Source organism: Palaemon carinicauda, chromosome 36 (genome assembly GCF_036898095.1).
Source record: "Palaemon carinicauda isolate YSFRI2023 chromosome 36, ASM3689809v2, whole genome shotgun sequence".
Classification (NCBI taxonomy): Eukaryota; Metazoa; Arthropoda; class Malacostraca; order Decapoda; family Palaemonidae; genus Palaemon; species Palaemon carinicauda.
In genome coordinates, this window is record NC_090760.1 from 70,453,447 (window position 1) to 70,481,231 (window position 27,785).

General features: G+C 42.8%; 1 protein-coding gene across 1 annotated transcript in view; it reads right to left on the reverse strand.

The window, feature by feature from the left end:
• Positions 1–27,318, reverse strand: part of LOC137628889 (coiled-coil domain-containing protein 6-like) — a 56,450-nt gene extending 29,132 nt beyond the window's left edge. Inside the window, 2 exon segments of the mRNA XM_068360147.1 lie at positions 12,905–13,054; positions 27,062–27,318. Of these exon segments, the coding sequence (XP_068216248.1) occupies positions 12,905–13,054; positions 27,062–27,289 (378 nt within the window). The 5' untranslated portion in view covers positions 27,290–27,318.
• Between the last annotated feature and the right edge of the window lie 467 nt (positions 27,319–27,785).

Consider the following 27,785-nt stretch of genomic DNA (forward strand, 5'->3'; position numbering starts at 1 on the left):
TCAAACAAAAAATTACCAGACATACCATTAACCATACCCTTAAACACATGCACCTCTTTCAATTTTCCAATCATCCTTCTAGTTAACAACACATAATCCCTTAATGCCCTTCCTATCACTATTCCATTTGCCACTCTTACCCAAGTATACTTTTTATTATCTTTCTTTTGAAGAAAAAAACTACAACTTATTAGAAGCTCTTGCTCAACACACACATCTACCAGTCTCTCACCACACTCATTTTCACCTATTACGCCATACTTCCCAATGACACCTACTTCTCCAGCCCAACTCTAGCATTTAAGTCACGTATCTCAACTATATAATTCCTTCTACTCAGTCTTTCTACACAACTAGTTAATTCATCCCGGAATTCATTCGGCTCTTCACTTTTCTCACAACCTAGCCCATACGCACGAACAAAGGCCGAACATTCCCTACCCAACCTAACCCTTACCCACATTAACCTAGATGATATCTCCTTCCATTCCACTACTTTACCTGTCATCCATTCACTCAGCAATAAAGCCACACCTTCTCTTGCTCCTCCCCTTTCAATCCCAGACACTCTACCAGACATTCCACCAAACATGACTTCACCCTTCCCTTTTATCTTTGCCTCATACAAGGCCAACATATACATCCTTCTATTCCTAAACATACTTCCAATCTCACATCTTTTACTCTCTATTGTACTACATCCATCCACATTCAGACACCCCAAAACTAGAGTATGAGGAACAGTCACTCTTCCCTCAATAATAATAATGATGATAATAATAATAATGATGATAATAATAATAATAAAAATAACAATAATAATAATAATAATGAAGTCTTAAGAATAATTTCAAAATTATTTTTGCCTCAATTTCATTCCCTGTATATATAGCCATCATAGTGTACTGTAATATACCAGAAAAGTTTCAAAGTCATTGCCTTTTCCTTATCATTATTTATGTGGGTACATTAATATACAATATATAAACAAAGACAACTTCTTTGATAACCAAAATTCTACCAAAAAAAAAAATATTGTAACTACAATTTTTAAAAAATAAGGAATAAATCTTACATCAAGAATAAATTTCAAATTTCAAATTAGAAAAGTGAACAAATTTGAACTATGAAAACAGGACAAAACCTTATCAATAACTCAATACAGTGTATGATAGAATGAATCTAACTTTTAGACCTGAAAAAGTGAAACTACAGTATATAATATTTTTGAAAGAACAAAACAAAGCACAACTTCGATACACAACGAAAGTTGCCAATTCCTAATACAGATGCCATGTCCCAGAATCACTGTATTGAGTATATTGACAATTTCATGTGAAATCAATTCCTATAACTGCATTGCTTGTATAAAAATATGCATGCTTCTCCTATTGACAAGAACAGCTTTACTTCCGTAGGTTGTTCTCTACAGAGATTATTCGGGTTAACAAAATAGTCGTAGGGTTAAGCATCTTATCCTTGTGTTACCATACTGAAGAGATGTACACACCAGTTCTTTCTCTATATAAAGGTCTCAAAGAAATCAAATTCCACTTCTCCCCACGTATAAAACTATTCCTATGAGATACATGAGAATAATTGTAATGTATTTAGTGCATGCAAATTGAAAACCAATTATATATACCACTATGATTGGTATAAGCTTAAACAAAATACATAAATGTACATATACTTGTAAAAATACACCAACTCAATAAAGGCAATTCCTTTCACACCTTAAACCCTTTGAAAATATAGTCTCCAAATATTTTTTCCTCGTATGATCTTTCAAAACACTTTGCAACATGTGTGGACTCTTAGAATACACATGACATTTGGAAACCTTTCTTCACAGATTCAATGACAAAACAAATACCTGTTAAATAGCTAACGTACAATACCTTTCCCAAATTTCACAGGTGCAAGTTTTCCAATTAATAAAACTGAATCATCACCAATCTAAACTCTCACTTTCTCAAATACCAAAGTCTAACTCTCACTTTCTGTAGAAGACAAATATATGAACATACAGTATATATTTATATTAAGTCCCACCAAAATTTGGATAAGACAACTTTCAAATTTGACAAAAGATATAAAGTAGCAGCAAATATAAAGATATTTCAAGCTACTATAGCTGAAGAAAATTCTTGCCAGACAATGGTACCAATCAATGTCTACTATTTACGGAAAAGAAAAAAAAATTCTTACTAGACAGACGTATCAATCAATGTCTCAAGGCCAACACATGAAATTATAACGAGACTAACCACAACAGAATAGCCAAGGTCAATTAGGCATTCTGCTAACATGAATTCAATACATACATACATATACTGTATACATATACCAAGGGACTTCCCCCAATTTTGGGGGGTAGCCGATATCAACAAAGAAACAAAAACAAAAAGGGGACCTCTACTCTCTACGTTCCTCCCAGCCTGACAAGGGACTCAACCTAGTTCAGCTGGTACTGCTAGGGTGTCACAGCGATATATGGTTGTTAAACGTCGAATTAGATCAAAAATGATATTTTGATTATAAAATAAATTTTTGAATATACTTACCCGGTGAATATATAATAGCTGACGTCTCCGGCGGCTCGACAGAAAAACACAAAAACTCGCGAGCGATCGCTATGAAGGTTGCGGGTGTGCCCACCAGCGCCAACTATCGGCCAGATACCGCATATACATGTAAACAGCTCCAGTTCTTCTCATCCCGCTGGGTCTCTATATATTCACCGGGTAAGTATATTCAAAAAATTTATTTTATAATCAAAATATCATTTTTAAATATTTAACTTAGCCGGTGAATATATAATAGCTGATTCACACCCATGGTGATGGGTAGAGACCAGAATTAATAAAGTTTACAGCGTATATGCTTAGAGTTTTTGACAGTTATATCATAACAAAACCCAAATATATATAGGTACCTGGTAAGGAAGTTGACTTAGACGATTACTCTGCCTTGTTAGTCTGTCTTCCTCACGAAGCCCAGCGATCCTCTTAGGATGCTGAAAGACTCCCAGGAGCTGAAGTATCAAGGGCTGCAACCCATACAACAGGACCTCATCAAACCCCTAATCTGGGCGCTCTCAAGAAATGACATTTGACCACCCGCCAAATCAACCAGGATGCGAAAGGCTTCTTAGCCTTCCGTACAACCCAAAAACAAGATTAAAAACATTTCAAGAGACAGATTAAAAGGATATTGGAATTAAGGGAATGTAGTGGTAGAACCCTCACCCACTACTGCACTCGCTGCAACGAATGGACCCAGTGTGTAGCAGTCCTCGTAAAGAGTCTGGACATCTTTTAAGTAAAATGACGCGAATACCGGCTTGCTTCTCCAAAAGGTCGCGTCCATAATACTTTGCAGAGATCTATTTTGCTTAAAGGCCACGGAAGTTGCTATAGCTCTTACTTCGTGCGTCTTCACCTTAACCAAGCATCGGTCTTTTTCATTCAAGTGAGAATGAGCCTCTCGTATTAAAAATCTGATAAAATATGACAAAGCATTCTTTGACATAGGCAATGATGGTTTCTTAACTGAGCACCATAAGGCCTCAGATCTACCTCATAAGGACTTAGTACGAGCTAAGTAGAACTTAAGAGCTCTAACTGGACACAGCACTCTTTCAAGTTCGTTGCCTACGATCTCTGACAGGCAAGGTATATCAAAAGACTTAGGCCAAGGACGAGAAGGCAGTTCATTTTTGGCCAGGAAACCAAGTTGAAGTGAACATGTGGCTTTTTCTGTAGAAAAGCCGATGTTCTTACTGAAGGCATGAATTTCACTGACCCTTTTAGCCGAAGCCAAGCACACTAGGAAAAGCGTCTTGAGGGTGAGATCCTTCAGGGAGGCTGAATGTAATGGCTCAAACCTGTCTGACATGAGGAACCTTAGGACCACGTCGAAGTTCCATCCAGGAGTTGCCATACGACGTTCCTTAGAGGTCTCGAAAGACTTAAGGAGATCTTGGAGATCTTTATTGTTGGAAAGATCTAAGCCTCTATGTCGAAAGACCGAAGCCAACATGCTCCTGTAGCCCTTAATCGTGGGAGCTGAGAGGGAGCGAACATTTCTCAGATGTAAAAGAAAATCTGCGATTTGGGCTACAGAGGTACTGGAAGAGGACACAGATGCTGACTTGCACCAGTCTCGAAAGACTTCCCACTTCGACTGGTATACTCTGATGGTAGAAGCTCTCCTAGCTCTCGCAATCGCACTGGCTGCCTCCTTCGAAAAGCCTCAAGCTCTTGAGAGTCTCTCGATAGTCTGAAGGCAGTCAGACGAAGCGCGGGGAGGCTTTGATGAACATTCTTTACGTGGGGCTGGCGTAAGAGATCTACCCTTAGAGGAAGACTTCTTGGAATGTCTACCAGCCATTGAAGTACCTCGGTGAACCACTCTCTCGCGGGCCAGAGGGGAGCAACCAACATCAACCTTGTCCCTTCGTGAGAGGCAAACTTCTGCAGTACCTTGTTGACTATCTTGAATGGTGGGAATGCATATAAGTCCAGATGAGACCAATCCAGTAGAAACGCGTCTATGTGGATCGCCTCTGGATCTGGGACTGGTGAGCAATATATCGGTAACCTTTTGGTCAACGAGGTGGCAAAGAGGTCTATGGTGGGTTGACCCCAAGTCGCCCAAAGACTCTTGCACACGTCCTTGTGGAGGGTCCATTCCGTGGGTATCACCTGACCCCTCCGACTGAGACAGTCTGCCAAGACGTTCAAGTCCCCCTGGATGAATCTCGTCAACAGGGAGATGCCTCGATTTCTTGACCATATGAGAAGGTCCCTTGCGATCTCGTACAGCGTGTGGGAGTGTGTGCCTCCTTGCTTGGAGATGTACGCCAAAGCTGTGGTGTTGTCTGAGTTGACCTCTATCACTTTGTTTCGAAGAATGCTTTCGAATTTCATCAAGGCCAAGTGGACTGCTAATAGCTCCTTGCCGTTGATGTGCATGCTCTTCTGACTTGAGGTCCACAGACCCGAGCATTCCCGACCGTCCAGGGTCGCACCCCAACCCAAATCCGACGCGTCTGAGAACAACACGTGGTTTGGGTTCTTGACTGCTAGGGATAGACCCTCTCTCAGACTGATATTGCTGTCCCACCATTTCAGGCATGCCTTTACTGGTTCGGAGACTGGGATTGATGCTGTCTCTAAAGTCTTGCCCTTGTTCCAGTGAGAGGCTAGATGGAACTGGAGAGGCCGAAGGTATAGTCTCCCTAGCGAGACAAACTGCTCCAGGGATGAGAGAGTCCCTACGAGACTCATCCAACTCCTGACTGAACAACGTTCTCTTTTCAGCATTAGTTGGACTTTGAGCAGGGCTTGTTCTATTCGGGTGGCAGACGGAAAAGCCCGAAAAACTGGACTGCGAATCTCCATCCCCAAATATAGAATAGTCTGGGATGGGATCAGTTGGGACTTTTCTAAGTTGACCAAAAGTCCCAACTCCTTGGCCAGACCCAACGTCCAATGTAGATCCTGCAGACAGCGATGACTGGACGATGCTCTGAGAAGCCAGTCGTCCAAGTACAGGGAGGCTCGGATTCCCGAAAGATGGAGGAATTTTGCCACATTCCTCATGAGCCTCGTGAACACGAGAGGAGCAGGACTGAGGCCAAAGCACAGGGCTCGAAACTGGTACACCACATTCCTGTAAACAAACCTCAGAAACGGTTGGGAATCCGGGTGTATAGGAATGTGGAAGTACGCATCTCGTAGGTCGAGAGAGACCATCCAGTCTCCCTCTCTGACCGCTGCTAAGACGGACTTCGTGGTCTCCATCGTGAATTTTGTTTTTGTAACAAAAACGTTGAGCGCACTGACGTCTAGCACCGGCCTCCAACCTCCTGTATGCTTTGGGACTAGGAAGAGACGGTTGTAAAACCCCGGTGATTGAAGGTCCGAGACTTTCACCACCGCTCCCTTCTCTAGTAACAGAGACACTTCTTGATTTAGGGCTTGTCTCTTTGACTCCTCTCGGTACCTGGGAGAGAGGTCTATGGGAGTTGTTACTAGAGGAGGTTTGCGTACAAACGGTATTTTGTACCCCTCTCTGAGCAACAGAACAGACTCTTGGTCTGCACCCCTCTTCTCCCAGGCCTGCCAGAAGCTCTTCAATCTGGCACCTACCGCTGTCTGAGGCTGTGGGCAGTCAGACTCTGCCACGGGAGGACTTGGCTCCTCTCTTTCCCTCGGTACGAGAGCCTCCCCTGCTGGGAGCTCTGCCACGAAAGGGCGGGATAAATCTAGATGCAGGAGTCTCGATCCTGGGTCTCACAGCAAAGGATGAAGAAGGAGCCCCTTTGCGAGCAGAGGACGCCATCAGGTCGTGGGTGTCCTTCTGCACAAGCGAAGCAGCTATATCCTTAACCAGCTGTTGTGGAAACAAGGCCGCTGATAAGGGAGCATAGAGCAGTTCCGATCTCTGACAGGGAGTAACTCCTGCCGAAAGGAAAGAGCAAAGGGTTTCTCGCTTCTTTAAGACTCCCGACGTAAAGGTGGCGGCGAGCTCATTGGAGCCATCGCGGATGGCTTTATCCATACAGGACATGATAAGTAAAGAAACATCTTGGTCGGCAGACGAGATCTTCCTACTTAAAGCTCCTAATGACCAGTCAAGAAAGTTAAACACTTCAAAGGCTCTGTATACGCCTTTAAGCAGATGGTCAAGGTCCGAGGAGGACCAACAAATCTTCGAGCGTCTCATGGCCAGGCGACGGGGAGAGTCTACGAGGCTTGAGAAGTCACCCTGGGCAGAGGCAGGGACCCCCAAGCCGAGAACTTCTCCCGTGTTATACCAGACGCTCGATCTAGAAGCAAGCTTAGAAGGAGGGAAGGCAAAGGCCGTCTTCCCCAAACTCCTCCTGGTATCCAACCAGTCGCCTAGAAGACGTAAAGCCCTCTTGGAAGAGCGAGAAAGCACTAGCTTAGTAAAGGCTGGCTTGGTAGCAGGTAAGCCTAGAGCAAACTCAGACGGAGGCGAACGAGGAGCAACAGCAACAAAGTGATCTGGAAAAAGATCCTTGAAAATCATCATGATCTTCTTAAAGTCCATCGAAGGAGGAACCGCCTTAGGTTCATCTACATCTGAAGGATTATCATCAGGATGAGGATCAGCAACGTCCTCATCTGAAGGAGCTTCGTCCGATAACTGCTGAGTTTCAAGCAAGGGAGAGACCTGCCTTGGTGGCAATGCTTGACAAGCAGAGTCCACACGCACCGGAGCATCAGTAGCAGTCCAGGACGCTACGTCATGTAACTGCTTAACAGCCTGACTATCAACAACAACAGGAGCGGGAGGACGCTCGACGTCAACTCGAGACTGCCTAGACTGAGCAGTCAAAACAACTCTTGACTGCGGAGCTTGACGCTCAACGTCAAAACAAGTCAACTTCGCTGGTTGGCGAACGTCCTGAACGTCAACAAGAGCATGCGGCAGCGGCTGAACGTCCACATGCGGCTGAAAGTCAACACGGGACTGCATCGAGTGAGGCTCTACAAAACGTGACTGACGTGACTTTGTAACGCCAACGTCAACAGGACGAGCAAAGGCTCGTTTGGGCGGCTGACGGCCAGGATCTCGATCAGCTAAGCGGCGAGGATCATCGTGAACCTGCTCAGCAGAATAGTCCTCCATAAGAGAGGCAAGCTTATTCTGCATGTCTTGCAGTACAACCCATTTAGGATCAACAGGAATGGGTGCGGCAAGAGACGAGGGTAACGTCTGTGACTGCAAAACATTGCCTACACTAAGACTCTCGGAGCCTGTGTTACGCTTCTGTTTAGGCGGCGAGCAGTCTTCCGATGACTGCACAGGGTCAGAGCTGTCCCAATGGCTACAACCAGGACGCTGGACCTGTCCTGAAGGGACTGACTTTCGCTTTAAGGGTCTCGAAACCTTGCTCCACGGTTTCTTACGCGATAAGCCTTCGGATGACGAGGAGAAAACCGTCTCGCTCGTCTTATGGTAGGGGCGGTCTTGACGAGACACGCCTGAAACCATAGAGGGAACGTCTGTTCGTTGGTTAAAGCCTCTCGAACCCATAAGTCCTACGACATTACTTCTCCCTGGGGCTTGGGAGCTTGCAAGAGGTCTCGGACTAGGCGGACGACAGGCACGAACAGACGAACCCTCGGTCGCAACACTGATAACACTTTGCGCACTATTCACTTTCCCACGATTTTCTACTGTGGCACTCTGACACTTTAACTCTTTTACGTCCGCCATGAGTTGATTACGGTCCGTAGCTAACGACTCAACTCTCTCGCCCAAAGCTTGAATGGCACGTAACATATCCCGCATTGATGGTTCCTGAGTGCTAGTAGAGGGTTCAGGCACAACTACTACTGGGGAAGGATTAGGTTCAGGGGCATGGGAGGAGGAAAATTCTAACGATCTAGAGGAACTTCTCCTCACCCTATCTCTCTCTAGCTTACGAGAATACTTGTCAAACTCAAGCCAATCGAATTCCGAAAGGCCCACGCACTCCTCACACCGATCTCCTAATTGACAGGTTTTACCCCGACAATTAGAACACACAGTATGTGGGTCGAGAGAGGCCTTTGGAAGACGCTTATTACAATCCCTAGCATTACATTTACGAAATCTAGGAATTGGAGAAGGCTCAGCCATTTTGAAAAGTCAAAGAAAGTCCAAAAAACAATCCAAAGTCATCAACAATTAAATCTATCCAAAAAAGAGTTCAAGAGTTTAAGTTGAAGATAAAACACCTGCACTGCGAAAGCTCAAACCAAAAAGAAGTACTTCACCAAGACTGTTGAAAAACTCCAGGTTAACAGCGAGTAATGGAACACCTTGTCGATCAGACCGACAGAGAAGAACTGGAGCTATTTACATGTATATGCGGTATCTGGCCGATAGTTGGCGCTAGTGGGCACACCCGCAACCTTCATAGCGATCGCTCGCGAGTTTTTGTGTTTTTCTGTCGAGCCGCCGGAGACGTCAGCTATTATATATTCACCGGCTAAGTTAAATATTTAAAACAGACTTTTTATATAAATTGCTGATTCAACTGGATTTGAGAAAATGGAGGAATTTAAGAGATGGGGTTTTAATTCCTTTTCAAAAACCTTTATCAACTTGCAAAAAATCAAAACTTAAGAGGATTTGAATATATATTCCTGGGTTCAAGATTCAAAAATTCAGTGAGAAGAAAGGCTGTCTTGAAACAATACTCAAATCTGTATTCTGGGATGAATCTCCACAGTCAATTTCATTTCTTTGCTAGAGATACTATTCATAATACCCCAACCACACTTACAGATTACTGTACAGTATAATACCTTGACAAACCTTTATTCAATTAACATATTTTATTTCAGTTATAATTCATAAATCCTTCAAATCATGACATACCGTATGTTGACCTAGATTGCCTTAATTAATAAAATTATGTTAACATTTTACCTCTATGTACAGTATTGGGATTGAGATATTATACACCTCGACCAATCATAACAGGTTCCGATCCGGAGAACTAACATTTTTAAGCAAACCTACACACAATTTTCTTCTTCTTCAACTAAAGCTTTCCACACAATGGAAGGTCACTATTTCTTGAAAGCCATTTCCAATTTCTTCTGTCCCCAATGTTCTCAACAGTGAGATCCTAAACTAATCTTCCCATAAAACCTTACTACTGTATTGGTGTTTGTTCAAATCATTCATTCAAATACATACTAAAGTCTTGTTCAAAACTTCACATAAAATTCAATTATATCATAAATAAAAAGAATAATTTTTACTGTGAGATACTCACATATAAACCTTATCTATTGTTATCTTCTTCAAAAATTCCCAAAGAAACATCTTATCTAGACCAAAATATAAAACCCTTTATCTACAGCCTTTTAAAAAAAGGATATTTTCAAGAAATTTGCTCATACATAAGGCTGAAGGTGACCCAGAAGTTTATACTTTACTACATAAAACATCAAAATTAAAATTTAAAAAAAAAAGACCTATTGAATTAACCTAATATAATTTATTGATAAATTTTCCTTTTTATCCATAATAAACTTTCTAACACTTGCAAACCACTTTTTTCCATATCACACCAATTTCCCGCAATAACTGCCTTTAACACTACTCATTCTTGTCTCTAAACAAAGATTTAACCATCCTTAAAATATGTACATTATTATTCCTACTAATTAAAAGCTTTCTTCAAATGTCTAGCACATGTCAGCCTCTATGGTAAACTTCTCTTAACTAGTGATAGCTAGTTAACACGCTATTAAATAAAATAATCTTGATATATCACACTTAGCTATCGAATAGAGTAATATTTATATACTATTCGTTTTGTTATCAATACAGTACTGTATACACATTTCAAAGTTCATTTTCTTTTACCGTATACACTTAAATCTATATATCTATTTACTAAGGCACTTCCCTCGATTTCATGGGGTAGCCGACAAGAAAAAAAAAAGGGACATAAGGGGATTTTTCCTCTCTTCACTCCTCCCAGGCTGACACGAGATTCAGCCGAGTTTGGTTGGTACTGCTAGGGTGATACAGACTGCCCCCTCCAGTATCCACCACAAATGAAGTTTCATATGCTGAATCCCCTACTGCTGCTACCTCAGCGGTCAACAAGGTGACCGGAGGAAGCAGCAGGGCCTACCGGAACTGCATCACAATCCCTCGCCATTCATTCCTATTTCTAGCATGCTCCCTCGCCTCTCTCACATCTATCCTCCTACCATCCAGAGCTTTCTTCACTCCATCCATCCACCCAAACCTTCGCCTCCCTCTTGTACTTCTCCCATCAACTCTTGCATTCATCACCTTCTTTAGCAGACAGTCATTTACCATTCTCTCTACATGGACAACCACCTCAATACATTCATATCTACTCTTAGATGCTAAATCATTTCTAACACCCATTCTCACCCTCACTATTTCGTTCCTAACCCTATCTAATCGAGATACACCAGCCATACTCCTCAAACACATTCAATTCGTCTCTCCATTACTTTCATTCCCCACAACTCCGATCCATACATCACAGTTAGTACAATCACTTTCTCATACAGAATTCTCTCAACATTCATTCCTAACCCTCTATTCTCTACCCCCAACACTTTACATCCTTTATTCACTCTCTGACGTACATCTGCTTCCACTCTGCTATTTGCTGCAACAACAGACTCCAAGTACTTAAACTGATCTACTTCCTCAAGTTAATCTCCATTCAACATGACATTCAACCTAGCACCACCCTTATTTCTTGTGCATCTCATAACCCACATTAACTTTCAACTTCCTTCTCTCACATACCCTTCCAAACTCTGTTGCTAATCGACCAAGCTTCTCTTCCGCATCTGAAACCAGTACAGTATCACCCACAAACAACAACTGATTTACCTCCCACTTGTGATCACTTATTAATCAGTTTCAATCCTCGACCAACCAATCGAGCATTCACCTCTCTCACCAGTCTATCAACAAACGGATTGAACAACCATGGTGACATCACAAATCCCTGTCTCAGCCCAACTCTCACTGGAAACCACTCACACTTCATTTCCCATCATAACACATGCTTTATTACCTATGTCTCTTCATATTAACGACCCAATCCCTGACCCCAACTCCAGTCAGCTGCCCTCTTTGCCTCAACTACCCTATGTTTTACTTCCACATTCCTCTCCCTATATCTTTCATACTTCTCTATAATCTTATTCTGCAGCCATTCTTCAAATGACCTCTTTTTCTCTTTTATTTTCATTCCTTCATTCCACCATTCACTACCCTTACTCATGCTGCTTCCAACAATCCTCTTGCCACACACATCACTTACAATCCCAACAAAAATTTTCTTTTAATAACTTCCAGTCATCTAAATTACCATATTTCTTTCAATTTCACTATGTCATATGCCACTTCCTACCTTTCTTGTTATTTATTTTTTACCTCTGGTTTTATTAACTCTTCAACCTTCACTACCTGCCTCCCTTTTACATGCCCTCACTCTTTTGCTACACTCACATAAAGCAACAGTTTTTCCTGAACTTTCTCGGACAGTGGTCGTAAGGTATTCAAAGTACACTAGCCTTGACAACTTTTTACTTCTTGATTCAAATTGCTTTTGCAAAATCTAACTAATTGTAAGGTATTCAAAGAAACTAACCTTGATAACTTTTTACTTCTTGATTCAAATTGATTTTGCAAAATCAATCTAATTGTAAGGTATTCAAAGTAAACTAGCCTTGATAACATTTTACTTCTTGATTCAAATTGCTTTTGCAAAATCAAGCTAAATACCATTCAGTGTTTTGTGATAATTTGAACACATTTACTGCCATTGCAGATTACATAGAAAATGACGGTTGCAAAAGCTTACCGCTACTATTAAAATGACAAGACCTGCTTCAAAAGAAAACATTCAAGAATTTATTTGCACTTTAGTAATCTCATAATAAATGACATGGCAAATTTCTTTGTGATATGATGTGCTGCTAACGTGACTGTCGTTGGATCCCTGAAGATTATGATCTCGTGTCAAAAGCATTTTTTCTTTGTCATTAATGAAAGCCTAATAGAATGCAAACTTGCCTGACTTAATTTGCAAGGTTGATTATTTGTAAGCTGACCAATCTCGATAACCAACAAACATACAGCAGTTTATGTGGTATTTCAGAAGTCTGTAAACTTTTTAACAAGCATCTACAGCTGTACTATAGATTACAACTGCTTGTTTCATCAAAGACTTGTTTTACCACAGGAATAACCTAACCAGATTTTATTTTAACTCTGGTTTAGGAAGCATTCCAGCATATCCTTACCTGATTTGAATAGCAATTAGTCTCTGGCAAGGCCTTCTAAAAACACTTCGGAGCCAACTCACCTGACTTAATTTGCGAGAAAGGTCGTTGGTGAGGCATTCTTCCTCCTGTTCGTAATTAAGAGCTAAAGTTTCCTTCTCTTTCTTTAAGGCTTGAATCTTCTTCAGAAGGGTATTGCTAATAAACTCTTCTTCCTGCTCGGCCCTGGCTTGCTGCGGATGAGAGAGAGAGGATTAGCATCTTTCGTCTGCGAAACAAAATTACTGAAATTCCATTGGTGTAGAAATACTGTACATTCAGGTATTACATTAAATGTAATGTGAAGAGTAAAACTATAATCATTTAAGAAAAAATAGAAAACATAACTAGATCATTTACATTTACCAATATTCAATATCAGATTAATACCACCCCAAATACACAGATAAAATTATGTTATTTTGATTATAAAATAAATTTTTGAATATACTTACCCGGTGATTATATAGCTGCAACTCTGTTGCTCGACAGACAACTCTACGGTAAAAACTCGCCAGCGATCGCTACACAGGTTGCGGGTGTGCCCAACAGCGCCATCTGTCGACCAGATACCCAGTTCTCAATGTAAACAAAGACTCAATTTTCTCCTCGTCCCACTGCGTCTCTATTGGGGAGGAAGGGAGGGTCATTTAATTTATAATCACCGGGTAAGTATATTCAAAAATTTATTTTATAATCAAAATAACATTTTTCAATATTTAACTTAGCCGGTGATTATATAGCTGATTCACACCCAGGGGGGTGGGTAGAGACCAGCAATATATGTTTACACTTTTATGAGCTAAGAGTTTTTATTTCATTTTAGAAGTTATCAAAATAACAAAAACAAAATAAATAGGTACCTGGTAAGGAAGTCGACTTGAACAATTACTCTGCCTTTTAAGTACGTCTTCCTTACGGAGCCTCGCGATCCTCTTAGGATGCTGATCGACCCCTAGGATCTGAAGTATCAAGGGTTGCAACCCATACAACAGGACCTCATCAAAACCCCTAATCTAGGCGCTCTCAAGAAATGACTTTGACCACCCGCCAAATCAACCAGGATGCGAAAGGCTTCTTAGCCTTCCGGACAACCCAAAAAACAACAATAAAAAACATTTCAAGAGAAAGATTAAAAGGGTATGGAATTAGGGAATTGTAGTGGTTGAGCCCTCACCCACTACTGCACTCGCTGCTATGAATGGTCCCAGTGTGTAGCAGTCCTCGTAAAAAGACTGGACATCCTTTAGATAAAAAGACGCAAACACTGACTTGCTTCTCCAATAGGTTGCGTCCATTATACTTCGCAGAGATCTATTTTGCTTAAAGGCCACGGAAGTTGCGACAGCTCTAACTTCGTGTGTCCTCACCTTAAGCAATGCTTGGTCTTCCTCACTCAGATGTGAATGAGCTTCTCGTATTAACAGTCTGATAAAGTAGGATAAAGCATTCTTTGACATAGGCAAAGATGGTTTCTTAACTGAACACCATAAAGCTTCAGATTGGCCTCGTAAAGGTTTAGTTCGCTTTAAATAGAACTTAAGAGCTCTCGCAGGGCATAAGACTCTTTCTAGTTCATTGCCTACCAAATTCGATAAGCTGGGAATATCGAACGATTTCGGCCAAGGTCGAGAAGGCAGCTCATATTTGGCTAGAAAACCAAGTTGTAGCGAACATGTAGCTTTTTCTGACGAAAATCCGATGTTCTTGCTGAAGGCATGAATCTCACTGACTCTTTTAGCTGTGGCTAAGCATACCAGGAAAAGTGTCTTTAAGGTGAGATCTTTCAGGGAGGCTGATTGTAGCGGCTCAAACCTGTCTGACATGAGGAATCTTAGTACCACGTCTAAATTCCAACCAGGTGTAACCAAACGACGCTCCTTCGTGGTCTCGAAAGACTTAAGGAGGTCCTGAAGATCTTTATTGTTGGAAAGATCTAAGCCTCTATGCCGGAAGACCGATGCCAACATGCTTCTGTAGCCCTTGATAGTGGGAGCTGAAAGTGATCGTTCTTTTCTCAGGTATAAGAGAAAGTCAGCTATTTGAGCTACAGAGGTACTGGTCGAGGATACAGATACTGACTTGCACCAGTTTCGGAAGACTTCCCACTTCGATTGGTAGACTCTAAGGGTGGATGTTCTCCTTGCTCTAGCAATCGCACTGGCTGCCTCCTTCGAAAAGCCTCTAGCTCTCGAGAGTCTTTCGATAGTCTGAAGGCAGTCAGACGAAGAGCGTGGAGGCTTTGGTGTACCTTCTTTACGTGTGGCTGACGTAGAAGGTCCACCCTTAGAGGAAGACTTCTGGGAACGTCTACTAGCCATCGAAGTACCTCGGTGAACCATTCTCTCGCGGGCCAGAGGGGAGCAACTAGCGTCAACCTTGTCCCTTCGTGAGAGGCGAACTTCTGCAGTACCTTGTTGACAATCTTGAACGGTGGGAATGCGTATAGATCTAGATGCGACCAATCTAGGAGAAAGGCATCTATATGAATTGCTGCTGGGTCCAGGACTGGTGAGCAATATATTGGGAGCCTCTTGGTCATCGAGGTTGCAAAGAGATCTATGGTTGGTTGGCCCCAAGTGGCCCAAAGTCTCTTGCATACATCCTTGTGGAGGGTCCATTCCGTTGGAATTACTTGCCCTTTCCGACTGAGACAATCTGCCATGACATTCAAGTTGCCTTGGATGAACCTCGTTACAAGTGATATGTTTTGACCTTTTGACCAGGTGAGCAGGTCCCTTGCGATCTCGTACAACGTCAGTGAGTGGGTCCCTCCTTGCTTGGAGATGTACGCCAAGGCAGTGGTGTTGTCCGAGTTCACTTCCACCACTTTGCCTCGAAGGAGAGACCTGAAGCTTTTCAAGGCCAGATGTACTGCCAGCAGCTCCTTGCAGTTGATATGCATGATCCTTTGACTAGAGTTCCACAGTCCCGAACATTCCCGACCGTCTAATGTCGCGCCCCAGCCTACGTCCGATGCGTCCGAGAAGAGAACGTGGTTGGGAGTCTGAACAGCCAGGGGAAGACCCTCTCTTAGGTTGATACTGTCCTTCCACCAAGTCAGGCAAGACTTCATCTTTTCGGAAATGGGGATCGAGACCGCTTCTAGCGTCTTGTCCTTTTTCCAGTGAAAAGCTAGATGGTATTGAAGAGGACGGAGGTGTAGTCTTCCTAATGACACAAATTGCTCCAGGGATGATAGCGTCCCTACCAGACTCATCCACTTCCTGACTGAACATTGTTCCTTCTTCAGCATAACTGGGCTTGGCTTATTCTGGGGGCCGACGGAAAAGCACGAAAAGCTAGACTGTGAATCTCCATCCCTAAATACACAATAGTTTGGGATGGGACCAGTTTTGACTTTTCCATATTGACAAGGAGACCCAATTCCTTGGTCAGATCTAGAGTCCACTTTAGATCCTTCAGACAGCGACGACTGGAAGAAGCTCTGAGAAGCCAGTCGTCCAAATAGAGGGAGGCTCGGATGTCCGATAAATGAAGGAATTTGGCTACATTCCTCATCAGCCTCGTAAACACAAGAGGAGCTGTGCTTAGGCCAAAGCACAGGGCTTGAAACTGGTAGACAACCTTTTCGAAAACGAATCTCAGAAAAGGTTGGGAGTCCGGGTGGATGGGGACGTGGAAGTAGGCGTCCCTTAGGTCTAAAGAGACCATCCAGTCTTCCCTTCTGACCGCTGCTAAGACTGACTTTGTGGTCTCCATGGAGAACGTCTGCTTTGTGACAAAGACATTCAGAGCACTGACGTCTAGCACCGGCCTCCACCCTCCTGTCTTCTTTGACACCAAGAAGAGTCGGTTGTAGAATCCCGGAGATTGAAGGTCCGAGACTTTGACCACCGCTCCCTTCTCTAGTAAAAGAGACACTTCCCGTTTCAAGGCTCGTCTCTTGTCTTCCTCTCTGTACCTGGGAGAGAGATCGATGGGAGACGTTGCTAGAGGGGGTTTCCGTACAAAAGGGATCTTGTACCCCTCTCTGAGCAACTTCACAGATTGTGCATCTGCGCCTCTCTTCTCCCAGGTCTGCCAGAAGTTCTTGAGTCTGGCTCCCACTGCTGTCTGAAGATGCGGGCAGTCAGACTCTGCCCTTATAGGACTTGGATCCTTTCTTCTTTCCTCGTTTGCCTTCGGCACGAGCACCTCCTCTGCTGGAGGCTCTGCCACGAAAGGGCGGAATAAAACGGGACGCTGGAGTGTCCATCCTTGGTCTAGCTGACAAGGTAGGCAAAGGGGGAGCTTTGCGAGCGGAGGACGCAACAAGATCGTGAGTGTCCTTCTGCACCAATGAAGCGGCTATTTCCTTAATCAGGTCTTCTGGAAAAAGGCACTTGGAAAGAGGAGCAAAGAGAAGCTCAGATCTCTGGCACGGTGTAACTCCAGCTGAAAGGAATGAGCATAGGTTTTCACGCTTTTTAAGGACTCCGGACACAAATGATGCAGCAAGCTCATTAGACCCATCACGTACGGCCTTGTCCATGCAGGACATAATGAGCAAGGAAGTCTCTTTCTCTGTCGGAGAGATCTTTCTGCTTAGGGCTCCTAGACACCAGTCTAAGAAGTTAAAAACTTCGAAGGCCCTAAAGATACCTTTCAAAAGGTGGTCCAGGTCCGAAGATGACCAACATATCTTTGAGCGTCTCATGGCAAGGCGGCGGGGAGAGTCTACAAGACTTGAGAAGTCACCCTGGGCAGAGGCAGGAACTCCCAAGCCGAGAACTTCTCCCGTGGCATACCAGACGCTCGATCTAGAAGAGAGTCTAGCAGGGGGAAACGCAAAGGCTGTCTTCCCTAAACTCTTCTTGGACTGCAACCATTCTTCTATCACCCGCAAAGCTCTCTTTGACGAGTCTAGTAAAGGCAGGAGTGGTAGACGGCATGCCTAACACAAACTCTGACGGCGGAGAACGAGGAGCCACAGAAACAAACTGGTCCGGAAACAGCTCTTTGAAAATGGCCAAAACTTTCCTAAAGTCCAAAGAGGGTTGAGTAGACTTAGGCTCGTCCAAATCTGATTGTGGTTCATCTATGTGTGCAGCAACATCATCATCAGAAAGTTCCTCATCCGACAACTGATGAGGAAACGGCAACGGAGTGGGTAACGGCTGGTTCGCTGAGTCCGGTCGCACGGGTGCATGCGTGACTGAGCCGGACGCAACGTCATGGAACTGCTGCCCAGTCTGTGAGCTGGCAACAACCATGGCAGCGCGGGGACGCACAGCGTCTACTCCAGACTGTCTGGACTGATGTGGGTGCGCAGTGGAAACCACACTGGGTTGCGGAGGTTGACGCACCGCGTCAAAACAAAGCAACTCTGACGGTTGTTGAACCTCCAGAACGTCAACGGCAACCTCCGTGCGTCGCTTAACGTCAACATGCGGCTGGCAGATCACACTGGAACGCATGGGTGGAGGAACTCTCTCAACTGGTGTGCGTGAGAAGGTTACCTCAGCGTCCACAGGACGCACAACCGATCGTGTGGAAGGTTGTAGGCTAGGTACTGCACTAGCTGGTGCGGCAGCAACCTTCTCCGCACGAAAGTCCTGCATTAGAGACGTCAGTTTAGACTGCATGTCTTGCAGTAGAGACCACTTAGGGTCTACGGGAGCAGGTGCGGCGACAGACGGTGTTACTGTCTGAAGCGGTACCGCTTTGCCTCTCTTAGGCGGTGAGCAGTCATCGGATGACGGCAGTGAGTCCGAACTGACCCAGTGGCTACAACCGGGCCGTTGGACTTGCGCTGAAGGGACCGACTTGCGTTTTAACGGTCGTGAGACCTTGGTCCAGGGTTTCTTGCGAGAAACACCTTCCGAAGACGAGGTATAAATGGGCTCTCTCGTCTTAGTTAGGTAGGAGCGATCTTGGGTAGATACGCCCGATACCACGGAGGGAACGTCTGTTCGCTGATTAAAGCCTCTCGAACCCATTTGTCGTACGACATTGCTTCTCCCCTGGACTTGGGAGCTTGCAAGAGGTCCCGGACTAGGAGGACGACAGGCACGAACAGACGAACCCTCAAGCGCAACACTATCACTCGGCACTTTAGCACTTCCCACTGCACTTTTGCACTTAAGCTCCTTCACATCCGCCATGAGCTGATTACGGTCACTAGCAAGGGACTCAACTCTCTCACCCAGAGCCTGGATGGCACGCATCATATCAGCCATCGATGGTTCCTGAGTGCCAGGAGGGGGGTTAGGAGCAACCACTACAGGGGAAGGAATAGGTTGTGGGGCATGAGGAGAGGATATATCAATAGAACGAGAAGAACTTCTCCTAACTCTATCTCTCTCTAGCCTACGTGTATACTTTTGGAATTCGATAAAATCGAATTCCGAAAGGCCAACGCACTCCTCACACCGATCTTCCAATTGACAGGTTTTATCCCGACAATTGGAACAAACAGTGTGAGGGTCGATAGAAGCCTTCGGAAGACGCCTTGAACAGTCCCTAGCATTGCACTTCCTAAATTTGGGGACTTGTGAAGGGTCAGCCATTTTGAATTGGACAAAGGGAAATTCAAAAAACTATCAAAAAGTCATCAACAAAGAATCCGTTATCAAAAAGAGTTCAAGGATTTGTGTGAAAAGAAACCCTGCACAGCGAAAGCTCAAAACTAGAATAAAGTACTTCACCAATTAGATGTGAAAAAACTCCAGTTTAGCAACAGCGAGTAAGTACGTCTTGTCGACACCTCGACAGAGAGAAAATTGAGTCTTTGTTTACATTGAGAACTGGGTATCTGGTCGACAGATGGCGCTGTTGGGCACACCCGCAACCTGTGTAGCGATCGCTGGCGAGTTTTTACCGTAGAGTTGTCTGTCGAGCAACAGAGTTGCAGCTATATAATCACCGGCTAAGTTAAATATTGAAAAAACAAGATTCAATAATATAACACAAGACGATGTCACCAGCATTGTCAAGAGAGCAAAGAAAACAATGCCAATATCTGAAGAAATGGAGAAAGAATCTTTTCTAGTCTAGCTGATATAATTACAAGAATAACAAATACAAACATCGATGAGTGCAAGTTTCCCAAATATAAGAAAATGGCTATATTCACACCGGTTCTGAAAAGTGCTCTAGATTATCAGGAACCACGCTTGAAGACCTATTTCGAATCTATCCTTTATTTCAAAAGTGCTGGAATATGTAATTCTTGAACAACTAAAAGTCGGAAGAAATAGAAGGTTTGCTTACAGAAAATTATACTCTACGGCGATAGTTAACTGCTCTGTTGTAAATGGTATACTGTAAAGGATGGATGAAAACAAATGTGGTATTTTAATATTACTTGATCTTAGTGCTGCTTTTGATGCAGTTGTGCATGAACTGCTTCTAAATGATCTATGGTCCGTCGGTAATGAGGATCAAGCTTTTGAATGCTTAAAAGACTACTTGGTTGACAGATATTACTGAGTAAATTGGAAACTCTTATTCATTATATGAACCTTTAAAAAGAGGGGTACCTCAAGGGAGTGTACGGGGGCCCAATCTTATTCTTTAACTATTCTATTAGTCTGTCAAAAATACTGCAAAGGGATGCAGTGAAGTTCAAACTATTTGCAGACGATACACAATTTTACTTCTCTATAAATGATATGGATGATACTACTGAAACTCTAAACCGAATTCTTGCCAGTGTTAGGGAATAGATGACAATCAAACAATGACAAATTTGGAGATAATTTGTATTTTTCCCTAACTACTACAAACCTAGAGTTATTTACATGGATTATCTTTTGGCGAAGCTGGAATGCAGCCATTAGACTAAAAAGTGCAAGGTGGCAACTCTGCCTAGTCACTGAGTGGGTAGGCAGGGGGTGGCTGGGGAGTACCCAACCATCTAAATCTACTCGCACAGCTGTGAACTATGTCACTTTTTTATTGTAAGCAGGACTTCTAGGAAGACGGGTGATGGCGGGCCCATTTATATATATATAACTCCAGCTTTGTATTAGTTAGGGAAAAACACAAATTATCTGAAAATTTATCATTTTTTCCCAGACTAACAAACCTTCCGTTATTTATGTAGATGAGTCACTCTTAGGAGGGTGGAATTCCGATTTCTGGCACGGACATTGACCCGGGTTTACCTAGTACAGTACTTGACTTCTTGATGATCCTCCTTTTAACCATTCCTGAACTAACAGAAAGAGATGTTAGCCAGGGCCATGTTGGTGTATTGGGCATAACAACAATGGAACTGGGTCATTGGTTACAGAACGTAAATTCTTAATCTGAAAGGGCCCGAATCTAGGATCCTGTACCCCCAGATTTTGAGAAACTCAGGGATGAAGCAGTGTGTCGCTTCCCCCATCCCCCATGAGAGACCATGAAATTCACTTAATCTCTTTGCAAAAGTTAAAGCAAGCAGGAATGCTGTCTTCAAAGTGAGACTTCGATCAGTTGCATAGCATAATGGGTCGTAAGGAGGTCCTTTTAGGGATCTCAAAATGCGATCCACGTTCCAAGGAGGAGGTCTGATCTCTGACTGGGGCAAGTGATCTCATAACCCTATACGAGTAAAGAAAGCCCCAACGAAGAGGATATACTGTATCTACTCCTTTCGGCTTAAAGGCAAGGTTTAGGGCTGAGCAATAACCTTTCACCGCCATGACTGAAAGAAGTTTTTCCTCACGAATGTATACAAGGAACTCAGCTATTCCGGAATAGTTGCATTGAGTGGAGAGATATCCCTTCCAAGACACCAACCACAGAAAACTGTCCACTCAGTCTGGTACACTGAGGCAGAGGACTTTTGCAAGTAGCTAGACATCCTCTTAGCAACTTGTTGCGAAAACCCTCTGAGAGAAGAGAGGTTGGATAGTATCAAGACGTGAACTCAAAGAGATTAGACAGTCTTGTGAAAGATGTTCGCATGTGATAGTTTGAGTAAATCTGTTTGTGGAAGAAGCTCTCTTGTGAGATCTACTAGAAGATGCAGAAGGTCCAAGAACAATTCTGTGTGATGCCATAGCGGAGCTACAAGGGTCATCATTAGGTTTTTGGATGCTCTGGTCTTATTGAGCAGCTTTCTCATCTGACAAAACGGGGGAAATGCATACGCGCTGATGTTGTCTCACAATGGTTGAACTTCATCCTGCCATAGAGCCTGAGGGTTCGGGACTGGTGAACAGTACAGCGGGAGCCTGAAGTACAGGGCGTTAACAGGTCCACTGTCGGGGAACCCCACAGTCAGGATTTTGTTAGATATCAGAGGTTTAGAGTTTCAGTAGTGTCATCCCTATTATTTACGGAGAAGTAAAATTGTGCATCATCTGCAAATAGTTTGGACTTCACTCCTTGCATTTTCAGTATTTTGAACAGGCCAATACTGTAGTAGTGATTAGATACAGAATAAGATTGGGCCTAGTACACTCCCCTGAGGTTCTCCTCTGTTTAAAGGTTCATATGATGAATAAGAGTTTCCAGTTTGCTCACAGTAATTTCTGTCAACCAAGTAATCTTTAAGGTAGTTTAGACACCAAACTAGATTGTTCCGTGACCCTTGTTCCACTGGAACTAGGTATGGTTGGCAGCAATGGTATTTTCAGACAACACTGAAGGGACCTCTGAAGAAGTCGCATGCAAGAAATAAGCTCCTCTAACGACGACAAATGTCCAAGCAGCTGTTGCCAATGTCTCGCCCCAATAGTTTTCTTAGGAGGAAAAAAGGTCTCACTCCTTCTCTAAGAATGCTCTTGCGGTCTTCTGATGGAGGGGGTTTTAAAGCTGTCCTATCTATCAGCATTCGCAGACACTCCATCCTCTGAGAATCAATGGCAAAAGCAAGGAGCCTGTCTCGGTGCTAAAGCAGTCGCCTTCATGAGGAAGACAGGATCAGCCAGATTCCAAGGTGACATGAGTGTACAGCTCAGCACCAGAGGTAATCAGGAACATGACATACATACTGTACCCTTAGCACGTGGAAATTGTTTGTGAGTTACCGCCCTTGTGGATAATCATAGATATAGATGATTATTGGCTTAAACGATTGTGTCTATGGAATTCATACATGAGGTTGATCGGGCACATGGATGATTGTGTTTTGAGTTCACGCTGTGTAGGTCTTGCACCTGTGTGAAAGGCAACACAGTGAGAGACTGTACATGTGGATGGTGTCAAGTCAGAAACTGTGCTCGTGAATTAATTTCTTTAGAGTGAAAAGAAGTATGTGAAAGACCATACATGGAGCATGCACACATAGAAGCAAGGAACATGATCATGTGTGTAGTCTGATGTGTATACATGTGAAAAGCAATACATAAAAGACTGTGCATGCAGAAATCATAATGTTGAGCCCATGCGCTTGGAAATATATTAGGCGTACGCGTCTATTGCACGAGTATGCGTGATGAGCAGTACGGTAAAAGACTTCACACAGCATATGCGCACGTATCTCGGGTGTGTGTAGACGGTATTGTACTGTAATGTGTTACAAATCAGCGCAGGAGCACATGTGTGAGTTCCAGATGCCTGTGGATTCTCATGGGGACTGCCTTCAGACCAGTCCAGGAAGGGGAAAATAGAAGGCCGGAGCCCTTCTAAATGGAATGGCAGTGCAGTGCATTCTTGGTACAGCACCCTTTCTCCCACAGGGAAAGAAACGATAAGTCTCTCGCATACGCAACTTCTATAGATCTGTCTTCCTGGGCTTCTTTGATGACACCCTCTATATGTTCTTTTCCTGGAAGTAACAAAGGAAGGAGATTCTGAACCTTGAATTTTGTCTTGTAAGGGGTCCATCAGACTGATGAGGATGCTTCAACAGGAAGAGAGATCACAGGAATTCTTGTAAGAGCCCGTTTCAACAGGTGATGCGTCCCTACCACCTCTCTGAGGGCAAGAAGGCAGACAGAAAGTGAAAGGACGGCGTCCATCTCCCACACTCTCGGTGGCAGCAGAAACTCCTCCCTCAGACAGAGCACAACAACGTTCGAAGGAAAGCAAACTTCATCGGCTTTACATCAACATCACCAGGCCTCACTCACGACCAAATAAAACAAACAGATATGCCGTCTAATGGGCGGAAGGACGTTGACATCGGCAGGTATTACAGATAACTGTCGCCAGTTACAAAGAAAGTCTTCAGATTTTTGGTGATCATTTTATCCTATGGATATAGAGTATTTACTTTCTTTCAACCCATTTTCTATTTTTCTCCTATCCGGTCTTTAGCTGCCGACTCTCATTTTAATTTCGAGAAAATCTTGCAGTGCATTACATTTGTTATCACCGATCTGGAAATGGCTATAATCTGTGTCACTGTCATTCAGTCAGTTCTTTTTGCACATTGCATAAGATTTTTCATAATTCTGATCATCCTTTGCATTCGGACCTTCCTACACTATTCAGTATTATAGATGTTTTATTCCAGCTGACCATAATGTAAAACTATATTCCTAATTTGCCAGTTGAATCGGTGAAACCCCAGAAGTACATTTATGATGCAAATGCTTTTCTGTTGAACAGGTGACTCATAGTTCACGTATGATTTATTTTAAAAGTTATCACTGATCTCAATATAATGTACAGTATCTTATAATTTAAACTTTATTTCTCATACTACACAACATATTTTTTCATTATTTCTCTATTTCCTTTCCACACTGGGGTGCTTTCCTTGATGGAGCCATTGGGCTTGTTGCATTCTGTTTTCCCAAATAGGTTTGTAGCTTTACTAATGCTTTTAATTAAATAAAGTTTCATAAATTCCTATGATTAAATACCTGGATGTTTTGGGGCCCCAAATTTTCCCTCAAAGCTATGTTCAGTTTAACAATGGCTGCCTTCTATGTATGAACTTACAGAAGATCCTCAGTTTACAAACATTCGGAGGTACAAACACAAAACCAATTGAATTCATAAAATTTAGTGATAGTATTCAAAGTTCATAATGAAATACTATAATAAAAAACAATATCATAATTTAAAGCAGTAAGCAAGACGACATTTTAATATGAAACTGAACTATTTGTTGACTTTTGCAACTTAAAATTGCAGGCATGCAAGTTAGGTGAAGCCTACTCTACGACAAAATTTAATAAAAAATTCTACTGGAAAAACAGCTTCATAGATCATATTAAGTTTGTAATTGAGGATTTTCTGTACGGAGTAAAATCATTTTAAAAGAATTTATGTTGTATGCAGTACAAAATCCAGACCTGTAACTACACTATATCGATTTATAAGTACGCTGTACAGCTACACGTCTCGCTGATAAATGGCTCCCCTAGCAAATGATAAATCTATTAAATATCGATTCATCAGACCATGAAAAGAAAGTCGTGTGCCTTCAAGCCATAGAGTCCTTTCAAAAATAAGATAAACTAGAAAAGCACTCAAAGTGCAAACCTCCGCCACACTCCGAGTGGTTTTCTAGTGCTTTGGCAGCTTATTTTCCAAAACCAGCTTGCCTTTCCCAATACCAATTTACACCGTAGGCGTATTTGGAGTCTGTGTAAACAACCATGTGCAATTTTGGGGTTAAGGTTAGGGTTAATCTGGTCGATCTTTAGCTCGGTTGACCTAGGACTATCTAAACTGAATCACTTCCACAACTCAACATAATTAAACCCTGAAAGTTTCACTACTCTATGAGTAAAATTGTGACCAACTAATTGTTCACAAACAAACTGGCAAAAAGGGACATAAATATTACTTCTTACCAACTTCGTTGACGGAGGTAACAATATCCTAACTGGTCCAATGTTAGGAAAAATAAGAGAAGGAGAGCTTGACCCAATGCCAGTTTAGATAAGATATGGGTAGGTCGAGTTTCATTGCTTTTTATGACTTTCGATCCACTAATTAAAGTTTGGGGTCAGGTAAATCTCCAGTATACTAAGTTAGGTAAGGTTAAAATACATTTCTATAACTGTTCTAGCAAAAATTTACTCCTACTTATTGGTAAGAGTGTAAACAATGGCACACATGTGTACCTTTAAATGTTTGTCCTTCCTGTCTGATTTAATGCACTTGATTTTGGATGTCTCTCAACTATAAAACCCGGTTACACATAAAAAAAAACATGGGAAAAAAAAAAACCAAAGGCTTGAACCAAATTTATAAAATGTAAGATGATCAGTTGGAAATATCTACGGCAAGAGACTAGAGTACCATAATGTTAGCAAAATTGTTAATGTCGGCTTTATTAAACCGAATGTTTAAACTACAATCAGGACAACCCTAAGGTCTAAATCATTTACACGGCAGAAACTTGTTGAAGGTTTGGCGAGGGACCAAGGGCTAATATGGGGGGAAAGGTCAGAAAATGAAATAAATAAAACAAGAGGGGTGTACATATGGTAGAAGCCACCTATATGTATGATAACGGCTGACTAAGAATACAGTAGTGTAAAAGGGGGTCGCAAGAGGGTGTTAGCCCCCCAACACGTAAGAACATGTCTTGTAGGTTAGTTGTCCATTTTTTATACATGCGGGATGAAGTGACCGGAGATATACAAAGGCCCCAAAATAAAAATCAGTTATACCAAAGATCGACAGAAATTAAACTCAAATATCAACTGCATCAAGAGCAACAATTTCTGAAATAGCTACACTTTACAAAATAAAATAATAATCATATCTATACCAAGTACTGTATGGACAACTGGGTTATGGCTAGGCATTTTTGAAAAGATTCTTTGAAATAATTATCTTTAAACTTTAATCTAGAAGCTCTTATCAATGCTTCCAGCTAAACAATTTAATTGAAAACTAATTGAAAATGGATTAAATAGCAAATTATGCTAATATCAAATAATATTTTCTACAATTTTAAAAATGTTACATCAAGCACTTTGTTTTATAGTTTAATAACAATGACAAGAGATTCCTGGCAAGATCTTAAGGTTGCCAAATAGACAGATTGTCAATATACGTAAAAAGAGAAAAATCCTGATATTTATAATATGCTGAAATTCAACGTATATTACCAAGGTAAATTAATAACTGGCCAATTATCGAAAACTTCAATGAATTCACCGATGCATTGTTGACATGAACGACCCCCTGAGATTCGACGTGACCAAGTTGACAATTACGTCTCTGGGACAGGGCTCCTGAAGGCGACTTCGCCAGATCTACAATCTCGTGCAAAAGCAGAATTAACGTCACAGCCTCTGATAAAGTGACAAGGCGCAAATGCAGGCAAACCCGAGGGAGAAAAAGGGGCGACTTACAATATTGACGGAGGCTTGCCGCAACGCCCTGTTCTCTTCGTGCAGACTTTTCACTCGCAATTTGTAAGTCTCCAGCTCCGCCCTCAGGACTCTATTCTGCTGCTGAAGGCAGTCGATTCTTTTCTGCCACTGGTCGCGGGTGATAGGGGACGGTGGCATTGACGGAGGCTGCATAGTCGGCCCATCTGTAACAGAAGACGAGTCACTCTCGCTCGCACTGTCGGCCATGTTTACACACTGACGAGTTGAGGGGGACTTCCACCGCGCAGCGTTAGGTTCTGCTCGACCTTTCGGTAGTGGTTCTAGATTCCCGTCGCACCCTTTCACCTTCAACGGTTATTTCTGTAGGAAGTAAACAATGGTTTCAGGCCCACCTACGTCCCGCCCACCGGTGATCAAATAAAAACACGCGATTTATTTATGAATTTTATGTTATCAAATGTAAGCGTTTCTAGTCCACTACAGGACAAAGGCCTCAGACATGTCATGCCTGGGTTTGTGCCAGTTTTCATCACCACGTTGGTCAGTGCAGGGTGGTGATGGTGGGAGATTTTCGTCTGATCACTCACAACAAACTAACCTGGTGTGGGAGTCAGCGACTAGTACAGCTTTGCTGATCATGGCGACACGCTAAGGTATCCCCACTCAGAAAGGTTCATAGACACACACACATCATCATCATTACCTACGCCTATTGACGCAAAGGGACTCAACATACACACAC